General features: G+C 40.1%; 1 protein-coding gene across 2 annotated transcripts in view; it reads left to right on the plus strand.

The window, feature by feature from the left end:
- Positions 1 to 251: 251 nt before the first annotated feature.
- Positions 252 to 15,385, plus strand: part of npr3 (natriuretic peptide receptor 3) — a 41,118-nt gene continuing 25,984 nt past the window's right edge. For both annotated transcript variants that reach the window (XM_071533130.1, XM_071533138.1), the window contains exons 1-3: positions 252 to 1,243; positions 11,634 to 11,756; positions 13,122 to 13,297. In XM_071533130.1, coding sequence (XP_071389231.1) covers positions 580 to 1,243; positions 11,634 to 11,756; positions 13,122 to 13,297 — 963 coding nt within the window. In that variant the 5' untranslated portion in view covers positions 252 to 579. The remainder of the gene's footprint in view (positions 1,244 to 11,633; positions 11,757 to 13,121; positions 13,298 to 15,385) is intronic.

Genomic DNA, 15,385 nt, shown 5'->3' on the forward strand with positions numbered 1-15,385 from the left:
AGCCATTACACATTTCATACGATTTTTTTTTATAGGCATACAAAATTAATTGAATTTCCCTTTCTTTATACCTGCGCAAAATTGCATTAACTTTTCCACCTCCAAGTCTGGTGAGCTCGGGTAAAGCCTGTGCTTGCGTGTCGCTTTAAGAAGGAGGTGGTACAGCGCTGAGATGACGCAGGAATAATGATGAAAAGATGCTTCAAAACTCCTGGCCGGAGCCAGCGTGTGTGGAAGCTGGCTGAGCTGTTGCCCTGCTCAAACTGGAGGAATCACCGGGGAAAACAGGAGAAATTGGAGAGATAAGAGGGCTATATTTTGAACAAGTTTCAGGAGGCTTCTAAGGAACTCTCAATGCAGAATAAAACACACAGCCTACATTTGAACCATTTTGCTTATTCAAAGACAATTACAATAATTTAACATTAGGCTATTTACTCACGTCGGAAGGCTTACTGTTTGCGACTACATGTGCACTACCAAGTGGAGCCAACTTGGAAAAAGAAACATTTGAAGAGCATCTCTCCAATATTGCACGCTTATTGATAGCCTACTAAGTTGAACTTTTAAAGTTGCATCATGCCATACTTCATTCCACTGTGTTTGTACTTTTTGCTGCTCTTGAAACCATTTAGGACAAACACCATACACGAGGACGTAGAGGTATTGGTGATTTTGCCCCAAAACAACTCCTACCTTTTTTCCTATCCAAGAGTCGCGCCGGCAATAGATTACGCACAGCAGAGGTTAAAAAAAGACGGAGGGCAGTATTCCGGGCTCCAGTTCAAAATACAGTACGAGAACTCCGACTGTGCCAATGATGCTCTGTTTACGTTGGTGGACAAGTCGTGCGAGAAGAAGCCGGATTTGATCCTCGGTCCCGTGTGCGAGTACGCGGCGGCGGCGGTGGTGAGGCTGGCGTCCCACTGGAACATCCCCGTGATCTCGGCAGGTGCCCTGGCCACCGGCTTCAGTAACAAGAACACGGAGTATTCCCACCTGACCCGCATTGCGCCCTCCTACCTGAAAATGGCAGAGACGTTCACGGCGATGTTCCAGCACTTCACCTGGAAGAGCGCGCTGCTGGTCTACGAAGACGACAAGGAGGAGCGGAACTGCTTCTTCACTTTGGAAGGGGTGTACCATGTTTTGATAGAATATAACATCAAAACGTACACCATTCACTCCAAAGAGGACCGTTTGGACACCGACGACATCCTCCAAAACATCTATGACACTGAAGGTAATAGCCTACACTTTTTTTTATTATTGCACCCCTGCCTCTCGTCTGACATCTGGAACGTGTGCTGTTTTATGCATAGCTTACATTAGTGCATATCCATTCTGGGCAGATTTGCAACTATGTGAGGAATCCACGTGAGTGTGCTTTAGGCCAGTGGTTCTCGACGTGGGGTCCGGGGACCACCAGGGGTCCTCGAGGGCGTTCCAGCGGGTCCCCAGCAAATTGATGAATTATTAAACTTCAGCATTATTTCATTTACATGAAGTTAACACAGTTAGAGAATGTAGAAGAATGACTCGTAGTTTCACTGTTTTCTCTCTAACTACAATACAGATAGTCATGGAATTCTGGACAAAATCATATCTAACAATAAAAATATTCTCAGATTTGGGTCTGAGAGACACACTCTCATCAAATGGGGGTCCGTGGCTCTAATGTGTGCAAAGTTAGGGTCCTTGATATGAATAAGGTTGAGAATCACTGCTTTAGGCTACCACAGTAAACATGTCCCGTAGCCTCAGATTAGTGTTTTATTAGCCTACTCTGTCTAACGTGCAAAGACTTGCATGCCTGTCGCAAATGAAATAAGTGAGACATTCCGCTATTTACAATCTAATCTATTGTTGGTCAACCAGTAACAGCCCGCTGTTTAATTAGCCTACACATGACTCAGCCGCATGTTTTGTGAAGAACAGGGGCTCTATCTGTTGCCATAGTTACTTAACAGCAGACAACTCTTCTTTACAATCTGGCAGGTTAAATAGCCTACTGGATGGTGAAAAGAGTTGAAAGCTGGTTTCTGTTTCTGTCTGTGGCAAGCAGCCTAATATCTTTCTCCTCTAAGGGTTTTTTGTTCTGTGTTAGGAGCTTAAGTCCACTTAAATCCCTCCTCCCTTTACTAGGGGCCTGTCTCTCAAAGCCAGTTCAACATAGTCGGGCTATTTCTGTCTTGGCTGGCATCACAATAGGCTACCTAACATTGGCGATCATTCTCACGTAGCTGGTTATCAACTGGCTCTGTTAACCCAGAATTGACCTATCCAGCTATGAGGTGTTCACATGAAAGAGGCGGGGTTTGTAACAAACGGCCAATCACATGCAACATGGACAGACAAAGAGTAGCCTAGTGCATTTGATATGAGATAACCTATAGAATCTATTGAATTTAGGGCTGGGCGATATGGACAAAATCAAATATCACAATATTTTTGACAACACACCTCGATATCGATATTGCAACAATATTGTAGGGATGACTATTGGTGCTTTCACAAAATATTAACACAATGAGATTTTTGATAAATAATCATCAGTAATGTGGATATAGTGACTAAGTGGGTAAAGGCAAATAATAGAACAGCTAGAACAGTCTGTTCAGTTCAGAAACTGACATCACTTTACTGTAATGCAGCCTTTAAAACCAGGAAAAGACAACACTTATGCCATATCACGATATTACGATATCCAAAATCTAAGATGATATCTAGTCTCATATCACGATATCGATACAATATTGATATATTGCCCAGCCCTAATTGAATTAGGTCATTGCAGTCGCAAAAATAATACAATTTCAGCTGGGAAAAGGAAATATTATTTAAGAACACACAATTCTTCATGCCCATCATTGAGACACAGTGTTCATTCTTCTCACTGATACAGTGTTGTGTCTTCACAATGAGGCATATGAAAACAGAAAATGTGAAATGTGAAAATATTCACAAAGTCTGCCTCATGTTGCCCAGGGCTGTGGCGATGGAATATGAGTGCAGTCTATTGCATTAATCACTGTTGGGAATCCTAGGAAAGAATTCAGCGCACTTAATATGCAGTAGGCCTGTCACTGTTGATAACTATGATCAACTAATGTAAGCTACCTGTTAGTTGTTAGAAGCCCTCTTTTATAGCCAGAGTGGGTCAATGGCATGGAAATGCTACAAATATGTGTTATATCCAATGTAGCCTAGTAAATATTATCTCTAATATAATAAATCAGCACAGAAAGCAAAGTGGCTTTCTTTTTATCACTTGTCACTTTCATTTGAATGAAGTGTTTCTGTTCATATCAGGATCCAGTAGGAATGGTGACTCCATGTTTCCAGAGAGCTGATTGGTGAGGAGGTGGGCCTTTTTATACGTTCTGATCCGATAGCCTGAACTGAAGCTGCTCTGGAGCAGGTTAGCTGTGCAGCATAGGTTACCATGGTGATCTGGTTAAAAGTGAGCCCTCTTCATGAGACTGAAAAGCCAGGGTTATGCCCAAAGTTAGCTCGCTAACCCACTAAGCTGGCTTGGCGAGACGGGCCCCAGGCGTTCTCAGGATGAGAACTTTTTTTTCCACTGTAGGCTACATGCCACCGTGCCTCATTACTATGTTTCAGAGCCTGAACACTCTTGAACACATGCCACTTCATGTTCTCCCCATGCCACAAACAGAAAGCCATTCAACTGCCAATCCTTTCGTATTGTGGCAAGATGCTGGCCCCTGTTGTTGTTCTCACCAAAAAGAGGACGTCTCCTCTGGGGGCCGGACAGCTTCATCTGTGCCACTGTTGTTCTTGGCTTTGCCCTGGGGCCTGTCTCACAAGGCGAGTTCAACATATCTTTGTGACAGCTGGCTTCACAAAACCTAACAATGGCAATCCCGGATAACTGGGGGGTATACTACGAACTAAGGAAGCTTAACATACCCAGGGTTTCTCTGCGTTAGCTGGCCTGACAAAACCTAACGATGGCAATCCTGGACAACCGGTCTCACCAAGCTGTTCATCAGCTGCCTCTGACTGTCAACCCAGGAAGTACCTATCCAGCTATGAGCACGTTCACATGAAAGAGGCAGGTTTTGTAACACATAACAGACCCAGATCAGCATATTTAATATGAGATAAGATAATGCTATTGATCACTGTGGGGAAATTAGGTTGTTGCGACGGCAAAAGTAGGCTACTGTGATTCAGCAGGGGGAAAGGAAATGGAGTACAAGTAGAATATAAAAAGAAGCAATTAAAATAGTAGAAAATAATCAAACAGTAAAAGCAATAAACTATGAATAATTGCGGGATTATGTAGACGTTGCTGACAATTCTGACATATTAACTAGACCTGGAAAGTGGGTACGGGAAAGAAATGGATTGCTAACATTCATATTCTTCTCTCAAGAAGAACAAACTGTTATAATGAATAAATATGAGCAATACAAAAACACTGTAACAGCGAAAAGTAACGTGGCTGCCAAAGGTAGAGAGGATTGCAGATAGTGTAAATGCGTAAATAAGGCTTATCACCGCCCATCATTAAGGCACAGTCACTGATACAATATTGTGTCCTCACACTGAGGCTGTGAAAAGATTTGCTATTCACAAAGTCGCCTCATGTTCCTCAGGGGTGCTGTGATGAAATATAGGTGCAATATATTGCATAAATCAGCCTTGGGAATCATATGAAGTAATTTAAGCACGCTCAATATGCGACAGTAAATTTCATTCATTGTTGATAACTGCAGTCAATGAATGTAAGCTGGCTGCTTTTATAGCCTGAGTGGGTAAATGGTCTGGAAACACTACGTACATTTATTAGGCTATATCTCTCATTAGGGAAAGCCAGAAAGTCTCTAAACACTGTTGCCCTGTGAACAGTCCTTCTCTCTATCTGAGTCAGATAGTGAGACCGAGTCTGACTTTGATTGTAATGTTTTTGTTCATATCTGGTTTTGGAGATGAAATTGCTGCAATAAAGGTTATTTAAAAAAAAAAAAAAGGCCACGGCATCCTCTGGGAGTGATGATGCCATTTTTCCAGAGATTTGATTGGCTTTTTCTAAATTTGGTTGCGATAGCCTGTACGTAACCTGCTCCGAATGAAAGTAGCTGTGCGGCCTAATTTGCCACGGTGATCACCCCGCTATAAAGCGAGCTAGGGCTGGGCAATATATCGATATTATATCGATATCGTGATATGAGTCATTATATCCACATTACTGATGATTATTTATCAAAAATCTCATTGTGTAAATTTTTTGTGAAAGCACCAATAGTCATCCCTACAATATTGTCCCAATATCGATATTGAGGTATTTGGTCCAAAAATATTGTGATATTTAATTTTGTCTATATTGCCCAGCCCTGAAGCGAGCCACCGTTTTGAGACTGAAAAGCCAGGGTTAAGACCAAAGTTAGCTCACTAACACACACACACACACACACACACACACTAATCTTCCTTCATGAGACAGGCCCCTGATGTCAAAAGATTTGCCCATTAACTCCATTGTTCATTGTCTCCTGCAGACCCAAGGTCAAGCCACATTCTGAAAAATAATCCAAAGCCGCTCAGTCCAGGCCTCATATCATAGGCTTTGAACAGGCATTGAAGGGGAATTCTCGATGGGCACCCCCACTCCTCATCATTCAGACAGGCTTACATAACATCCTGTCTCCTATTTGCATGGAGCCATCCTCTCATGTCTATGGGCGGCAGACTGAAGAGAGGAGCCTCACGGGTTGGCTGCTTGGAATTGTTAGTATGGCTTTGGAATGGTGGGGCCCAAAAACTGCCAACAAACAGACAGACGGATAGAGAGCAAGTGAATGAGATGGGACTGCCTCTCTCCATATGTGGCCAAGCCTAGATCTGTGACCTAGCCTACGCTCAAAGCCTGGTGCATGATGAGGTGAGCATTTACAGTCAATGCAAGTACCTTGAACACTGTTATTACCTTATTCTCTATCATTTGCCAGACTATGGATGACAGGATGATAAGTCCTTCAAATGGACTATTTAAGAATATAAGACCAATTTTAAAAAAATTATAAAAGACATGACATCCTCACGAACCCCAAAACATACACACATCATATAGTGGCACTGTCTTGTTATAGTTTGTCGTACAGTTTTCCCCCCCAAAATGAGATATCACTCGTTTGAAGAATGTAAGGGCCAGTCTAATAATATTAATAGGCCTACTTAATAGTAACAAAATAATAATAATGATAATAATAATAACAACAACAACAACAATGTTATTATTATTATTATTATTAACTTTATTTCTATAGCACTTCTTAAAACAAAGTTACAAACTGCTTTACATGGTAAATTACCAATAATATTATTGTTGCTAGAAAGTTAAACAGTAACACTTTACAATAAGGGTCACTAAGTTAAGGGTTAGTTAATGCTTAATAAGGGTTAGTTAATGCTTAATAAGCATTAACTAACCTTAATTAACAGTTAACTAATGTGTAATTTACTAATGGTGTTCATGTTAACTAAGGTATTAATTTATACATTATTTAATAGTTTATAAAGATGACTATTAAATAATGTATAAATGAATACCTTAGTTAACATGAACACCATTAGTAAATGATTACCAGGCACATTAGTTAACTATTAATTAAGGGTTAGTTAATGCTTATTAAGCATTAACTAACCCTTAACTTAGTGACCCTTATTGTAAAGTGTCACCAGTTAAACTAATAATGAATATTTAAGTTTTTAACTAACTAAAAAAAAAAAAAGATTTTGCAAGGTCTTGAGTCATGAATGCCAGGTAGTAATAATTAAAAAAAATGCATTTAGTGTTTTGGATGAAAACTCTTCAAATGGTACTTTGTACTGAATGCTGCATAACGACTGGCCTGAATTCCATAACTGGGGAGGAAATCCTATGCATGCCTCCAGCTATACAGCCCCAAACCTGTTCTGGCATTTCTTACAAAGTTCCTGTACACCGTTTACATAGTGATCTTTCAAGGTCTTAAGTACTATCTCAGCAAATGATGCAAAATTCTTCTTGGCAGCTGCATAGTGAAATTGTGCATATATACAGTACTTGGTGTGTGAAGGCAATATGAGCATGACAGTCCTGTTGACTTGACAGCACCATACTTTGTTGACCCGAGGCTGGGAAAATACACTTACGTATAAGTGTATGTCAAGGCTGTACTAGTGTTTGCGATGGCTCTTCAAGACTGATAACCACCTTGTTGGCTGCAATCCTGTGGTCATAACAGTTCCCGATTACATTACCATATATTACAGAAATGGTTGTTGTATAAATTAGCATATATTATACATGCTAAATGGTGCAGAGCCACAAAGTGCACCGGGTGGCATGGGAATTAGTATTCCGGGCATGCCAGGTACTTCATTGTGAGGTTTGAAGGGTTTCAGCAAAGGTTGTAAGGCTTTTCACTTAAGCACAATTGAGCAACTTTAGGGTGGAGAGGCACAAAAGTATTTGCTTGCTTCAGCACATATTTGATTGGGGCTTGCAACAAAAATGTCATTCAAGGACAAGTGACAAAATCACACTTTTGTGTGTGTGTGTATTTGACTAAATAACCAATATAAATAATCCATACTTTCTCTTGCTTTTATTCCCTAACTCTACATTTGGGAAACATAAATTAAGGACTTCATACTTCATGATAGTGTTGCATTTCTAAGCTTTGCCTTTGTTGATCATCCAGCCATCCTCACCAGTGGCTTGGCAATCAGGTCAGATCTGACTGCAGTGCAGACTCCTCATCGTCAATCATTCTGTCACTTCCACATCTGTAGCACAAAATCCACAAATACCTTAATGCGTGAGTTTATAGCGTCATTATTTTCATGTGTAGTATTTTTTCAAAGTTTAAACCCATTGCTGCACAGTGTGTACATTGTCAGGTTACAGTATTGCTATGTGGCACAGAGGCATGTTGTGGTATTTTCAGATACATCACCAAAACCATGTGATCAGAAAACCCAAGCTTAGAGTGAACATGAACCTGCATGCTTATTTCTCAATTTTGTTTTGGAGAAGCAACCAAATTTTACATTAGCTCCTACTAATGGAATATATTACATCTTCCTTGCACTGCTCAATCATCAAATTGCAAGTGATTGGAGCTCTGCTGCCAGTAGGTTGTAGCTTGTATAGCCTCAGGTGTACTACGTTAAGGATCTTCTCATCAAAGATGAAGACGTCATTGGGACCTTTTCCAGCGAAGCTGACGTCTTTTTGATTCATAACCTACCTGCAGTGTCTGCGTTATTATCATGGCCTTGTGTTATTTTTCCATTTTGAACATGTTGCACAGGCCATGGCATATCATGAAGCACAATTGAAGTTTATGGAATGAAAATACAAATATGAGCTCTGACGTAGCTTCACAGGTGCGAGATACAGCAAATCTTGAATAAGTATTGCAAGATTTACTGAGGAATTTATTTTGCTTTTTAAGATAATGGGCCATTGTCCATTAATGATGAAAACCTCTCTATCCTCCCTGATAATTTTTAGGCTTTGCACAATATGTACAAAGATGTGTGACATCAGATAAGATATTATTATAATAATTATAGTTATAATATTATTTATGCTGAAGCTTGTCATATAAACCACAAAATGATTTTGAATGCAATATATTTTTGCAATGTGACAGCATATTACTATATCCATGATTATCATGTGCCCTCAGATAAGTAAACAAACACAAAATTTTCAGGCAACTCTCCTACAAGCAGTTCAAATGCTTCTTTTCTGCATCTTTAGTTATGTCCATATCACTTTATCAGCATCTGATGCTTTGCTGATAAAAAGGTCCTCATCAACAACTTATTTTTTACCATCAACTGTACAATATTCAGCACACAAGCAACCTCGTAGAAGGGAAAATGGAGCGCCTCTCTTGTGATTGGTCCATTTCTGATGCGAATCCTCTGGAGACGTGCACTCCCGTCCTGAGCCTGTATAAAGTCTTTGTGTTTAGAGAGAACTCCCCTTGAGGTCCAGCATAGTTTTAGGTCAATGACTTGCTTTTACTGTATGGCCACAAATGTTTAAAGCTCTCTATCTGGCCAATGATACTCAGTAATCAACTTAGGAGTGAGCTATTGATTACAATAAATAGCAGTTTCATCAATCATTCACCCAGTATGTCAGTCAATCATTCAGTTCGTCAGGCAATCGGTTAATTAATCAATAGTATCTTATGTACAAGGTTTAGCTCCTTTCTAAGTGGAACAGTCAACCAAAATGTCATCATTTTAAAGGGAGGCTTCCTCCACATCACTCTACCTTCTCTACTCTATTCACCACTCTGCCAAGCTGTCGAAAGACCCGAGAACATAAATCCTCGTTTCAGTAGCAATGGCATTACAAATTGGCACAAAAGTCCCCTAATTGCATATGCACTAGCTCTACAATTTTATGGCGAACCCAGGGCACATAAAATGCACTGTGGGCTCTTAGTATCTGTGCCCATGTGCTGCCCCATTCCTGAGCTCATTTGTAACTCGCATCAGTGCCCTAGCAAGAGGGAAAATCCAGGATTTTTGAAATATTGCTGGCTGCAAGTGCTACCCCATGGAATGGGTCGGAGAGCACACACAGGGCCAGTAGTGTGTGTAGAGCTCAGTGTAATTAAAGGGTGCTATAGTGCTGGCAGGACTGAGGTGAAGTTTGTCCCACTGACTCAAGGGATATTTCAGGAGGTGTGTTAAAGTGACAGAGATGTGAGGAATGTTCCAGCAAGACTCTGAATCTTCCTTATTAACAGGGACACTGGGGTTATTTTCAATTGCACCCCTTGTTTATCTGGCTGCTTGTTTTGTTGGTTTGTTTATTTTTAATTCCTGGCACACCAAGGGAAACATTTATATCAACCCAGTGTGAGACAGTTTTACAGTTGATATTTAGGGACATAAACTCCAAAAGGGAATCATTTATGTAATCTGTATTGCATTGCCATCATTAGTAGCATAGTAGGTGTTGTATCACATTTAATACTGGGACTTCAGACTCTATTAGGGGCAGATGGCTAGGGCTAAATATTTGTAGGTATACACAAAGAGTATCCTAATGAGAGGGTAAATATGAAACCATGGAGGATTCGTTTTCCCTCATTGTCATTGACACTCTTCAGTGTCTTCCTCTGCAAAGCCTCTTGGAATGTGGGTACAGTATTAGGGCTTGAGGAATTGCTGATCTTATTTAGCAGACAGACAGTTGCTCTTGCATGCGGTTGTTGCTGTGTTCTTTGCAATCATAATAATGCCACGTTATGGTTAGAATTGTATGAACATTGTGCCCACTGATCCTCAACACATTTCACTTTTCAAAGCAAACAGAGAGGGCTTTGTTCCAGTGTCAGGTAATGTGGGCTTGGTACAAACAACTGCATCCACATTTTTTTTGTTTAGTACCCAGGAGTGCTAGATACAAGGGTTGCCAATCAGAATTTAAGAATTACATCATACTTTAACCTGTGAATCTGGTGTCTTAAAGGAATAGTTCACCCAAAAAGGAAAATTCTGTCATCATCTACTCCCCCTCATGCCAGTTGAAACACAGATGAAGTTTGTCCATATAACACACAGGGAGGTTACCAACACAACTCCATAGCAGCCTTCTCCAAAATAACTGAAGTCAGTGGGGACCAGTTCTTCAGAGTTCCAAAAAAACCTACAGTATATTTACACCATAATTTAGTGCAAATCTTAACTACAGCTGATTGATTTGCAACAAATAATGGTGTATAGGTCTTTCTATTCACAGTTTGGCTGTTTTTGTTTTGGAACTATAAAGAACTGGTCCCCATTGACTTCAGTTGTTTTGGAGAAGGCTGCTACCAAGTTGTGCTGGCAGCCTCCCTGTGTGTTATATGGACTAACAAATTTCACCTGTGTTTCATTTGGCATGAGGGTGAGTAGATGATGACAGAATTTTCATTTTTGGGTGAACTATTCCTTTAATTCTGGGCTGCCTTGGATTAGTTTCACTGAGCGTCAATGTCATGGGAGAAAAAGGTTTTCAGTCTCATGGAAGGTACTGGAAGCATTACCAGTCAAACATGTTCAACCAATTTATTGTGGGAGCAAAAATGTAAGCAGAAGCGCAAAGGCAAATTAGTCTCAGTTAGTGACCCTTAAACAATGAGAGAAATAGCTCATTTTATTTCAGGAATGATAGTGGATGGTCTTCTAGTCTAACTGCTGATTCAGTCAAGAATACATTGTGATACATTTAAGTTGAAAAAAACAACAATTTAAGACTTTAAGACTACACTGCAAAGCTTCCACATGTCAAAACCCATTCAGGACAGTTCAGAAACTGTTGCTTGGTAAGCAGTGCACTGTGGTCCAGGAAGTCTAGGAGGAAATTACATCACGCCAGGTGGCTGCTATACATCTGTTATACATCTGACAAACACATATTTGGAATTGGTTGGAATAACTGTTACAGCGTATTCATTCATAAGATGCACTCATTGGATGAAAGTTCTCCTGTATATTGTGACGCTACATTTTGTTTGCAAACATTCCACTGAGATATTTTTTTTTATTTTAGTTTATGACTATGAATTTCAGCTGATGACTATAACCACATTGTCATTTTACTGTAGTGGTGATCATGTGCACGGGAGCAGACATAATACGAGAGATCATGCTGGCTGCCCACAGACGACGGCTGACCAACGGCAATTACATCTTCTTCAGCATTGAACTCTTCAATGCCTCCTCTTATGGTAAAGTAACATTACTTTGACATGCGCAGATGTTCCAAGCTAAAATAACTATGAAAATCCAACTGAATTATCACTATTTTCTCTGTAGTCCTCTGGGATAAATATATATTTATGGAGCCAGCTAGCTCAGCATTAGCCCCCTTTCCACTGAAGGCCAAAAGCCCAAGAACTTTGGCCCAGGAACTCTAGCCTGGAACTTAAGCGCTGGGCTAAACTTGTTGAAGTGTTTCCACCGAACAACCTGGTCAAACATGGCAGACAACACTGCTGTCAAATGTACAGTATAATCGTTAACATTAGTTTTAATTACTGTGGGAAGTTTTCAGAAAGAAGAAGGTTGCAGGATGAGGCTAACATCATTCACATAAAAAAACAAAAGTGTCATCGCTGGACAGTGATTTAAACGCCTACTGAAGACGTTTGTTCCTTTAACATTAGTCCTTTACTACTGTGTGTGTCAAACTTGGAAAGCAAGTGATAGTAATTTACAGCTAAATAAGGCCGATGTTGGTTTTAATATACGGCATCAGGCTAAAAAGTTGTTTCCAACTGTCTAATTTTTCTATATGTAGCAACACATATTTTTTTTCTAAGATAGCAGCTGAAAGTAATGCAGATTTAAGAATTAACATACCTATATAGTTTCTAAAAGGTAGATGCTCATTAATGTGAGAATGGCTGCACTCAGTTACAGATGTTACTAAGCAACACCCCCTATTTGAAAAAATATAGAATGTGATGATGTATAAGCATCAGGGCTAACAGCTTTGGCCTTGAGGATCTGGAAGGGCCAAGTAGTGCAGTGGTTCTCAACGTGGGGTCTGGGGACCACCAGGGGTCCTTGAGGGCGTTCCAGGGGGTCCCCAGCAAATTGATGAATTATTAAACTTCACCATTATTTCATTTACAAGAAGTTAACACAGTTAGAGAATGTAGAAGAATGACTGTTTTGATCATAGTTTCACTCTTATCTATATAACTACAATACAGATAACCATGGAATTCTGGACAAAATCATATCTAACAATAAAAATATTCTCAGATTTGGGTCTGAGAGACAAAATCTCATAAAATTCGGGTCCTTGATATGAAAAAGGTTGAGAATCACTGAAGTAGTGGGACTTGAGTTCCTGGACTAGCCCTGTTTTGGCCCAGGCCAACCCAGTGGAAAGGGGTCAGGAACTCTGGAACTAAGTTCAAGCAACAGGTTTGGCCCTCAGTGGAAAGGGGGCTATTGATACCTTAGGTGTCCTCAATTTAGCTTTAGGTACTGATACATGTTGGATGCATTTTTGCATTAAACAAGTGTTGCGGCATAAATTTGGAATGCATGCCCTCTTCTCTCCCTGTCCAATTAATTTGTAGGCAATGGCTCCTGGAAGAGAGGAGACAAGTATGACAGCGAAGTGAGGCAAGCCTATGCTTCCCTCAACACCGTGACGCTGCTCAGGACAGTCAAGCCGGAGTTCGAGAACTTCTCCATGGAAGTGAAAAAGTCCATCCAGAAAGCGGGGTTCCACGACTGCAAAGACTGTGGAAGTGTACGTAAGTTTGGGATACCTTACAGCAAAAAAATTTATTAACTGGGCCTAGAATCCATCCTGTACAATACCTCCGAAGCACTGACACACTAGTATGTGTGATCTCAAGATCTTCCAAGCCAACCAAAATACAATGTCATTTTCAAGGAGAGTAAATTAGAACTTAAAAGTAACAGTATTTACTTCAGAATAGTAAAATTGGCCTTTTCTCTCAAGTAGCATTCCGCCTTTGCTTAAAATTTGCGTTGAAAATATGAAACTTTTTTGTGTTTGTGGAGGTTGCTATAGAGATAAGAGATAAAAGACATAAAGTAAAAGCAGATCATCATTTTTGGCTGTACTATGTTCACTGGTGTGTATAAACGTTGTAAATCCTCATTAGTAATTGAAATAGCAGTTGCTGACTCGAGGTAAAGAGTTGCAGTGCATTACATTAGCATTGATTAATAACACTGAAAACTTGTCTTCATCTGATCTTACAGACAGCATATAATTTTACTAATTTTACTAGGTGACACTGCAACCATTTACCTTCAGTCAGTCAGCAAGTAAGTTCTATTTGAATTTCTAATGAGAATTTGCTGTTAAATTCACAACTTTCTTTCTTCTTAGAGACACACATACTGACCTCCAGCCTTTTCAAATAACCGTGAAACTGAGTCGCCCTCAGAGTCGAAGCTGTTTCATTGTATCTAAAGACTTCAAGACTTTAACTGAGAAACTTTGTTAGGTGGTTGTGTAATTCGACAAGGCTAATTGATTTGTCCCAGCCATGCCTTCATTTGGCCCCTAAGTCAGGGACCAGGTTCATCTTGTGGGTGGAACTCTGAAAGAAATCCTCTTTTAGGGAGAGGTGGATATATTGCTATTGGCTTTGTCCAAGTCCTTGCCTGCCAGCAGGCACTGAATAGCCACCAAGAATTTTGTAAACCCAAACAGTGGGAGACATCATCCATGGACCGTTAGGTTTGCCGCACACTAAAAACTCATAGACCGATTTATCTTAGCTCATTAGAGGTAGCTGGAGATATCATGTCAAGACAAGCAGTGGTTGATGAATCGTCATGGTTGAATCAACCATGCAAAGTTAATAGAGCCCCCATGGGGATGCTGACAGCTGCAGCTCAATGCCTGGCGAAAAGGATCTCTCTAGTGCAGTGGTTCTCAACGTGGGGTCCAGGGACCACCAGGGGTCCTTGAGGAGGTTCCAGGGAGTCCCCAACAAATTGATGAATTGTTAAACTTAACCATTATCTCATTTACAAGAAGTTAACACAGTTATGAATATTTTGATCATAGTTTCACTGTTATCTCTCTACCTACAATACAGATAGTAATGGAATTCTGGACAAAATCATATCTAATAATAAAAATATTCTCAGATTTGGGTCAGAGAGACAAAATCTCATCAAATGGGGATCCATGGCCCTAATGTGGACTAAATTAGGTGTCCTTGATGTGAAAAAGGTTGAGAATCACTGCTCTAGTGCTATAAAGAAGCACAGTGGTACACTTACTTATTCTTAAATATAGTGCCAAACTTGTTACGATCTACCGGATGTGCAAGATTCAAGAGTCAGTATAACCTTGAATCTCCTCAAATTAATAAATGAATTAAATGTTATTTGTAAAACTGTAAAATGTCCATATGTTGCTTTTTTCCCTCTTATGTGAATCAAGTGTGAATAGGCCCTCTGGTAGCCTCATATGTAGTAGCTCTCTAGCATCAGTGTCTAAACAAACTTATCTAGAGCTGGCTTACAGCTCCAGCTGCTGCGGGCAACATAGGTAGGCCATATTCTCTTTACTACAAACATTAATATTAACGTTACTTTTAGCAATCCTGATATAATAACCTTTTATTTGACCCTTTTATTGTGACCAGCCCAAGGTACGCCTGTGCAATAATAATGCTGTTTAATCAGCATCTTGGTATGCCACACATGTCAGGTGGATGGATTATCTTGGCAAAGGAGAAGTGCTCACTAACACGGATTTAAACAAATTTGTGAACAAAATTTGAGAGAAATAAGCCTTTTGTGTGCATAGAAAGTCTTAGATCTTTTATTTCAACTTGTGAAAAATGGG

This window comes from Centroberyx affinis, unplaced genomic scaffold (assembly GCF_046629955.1).
Source record: "Centroberyx affinis isolate AG114_WGS23_722 - 3 ecotype Tasmania unplaced genomic scaffold, CSIRO-AGI_Caff_v1 ptg000161l_1, whole genome shotgun sequence".
NCBI lineage: Eukaryota > Metazoa > Chordata > Actinopteri > Beryciformes > Berycidae > Centroberyx > Centroberyx affinis.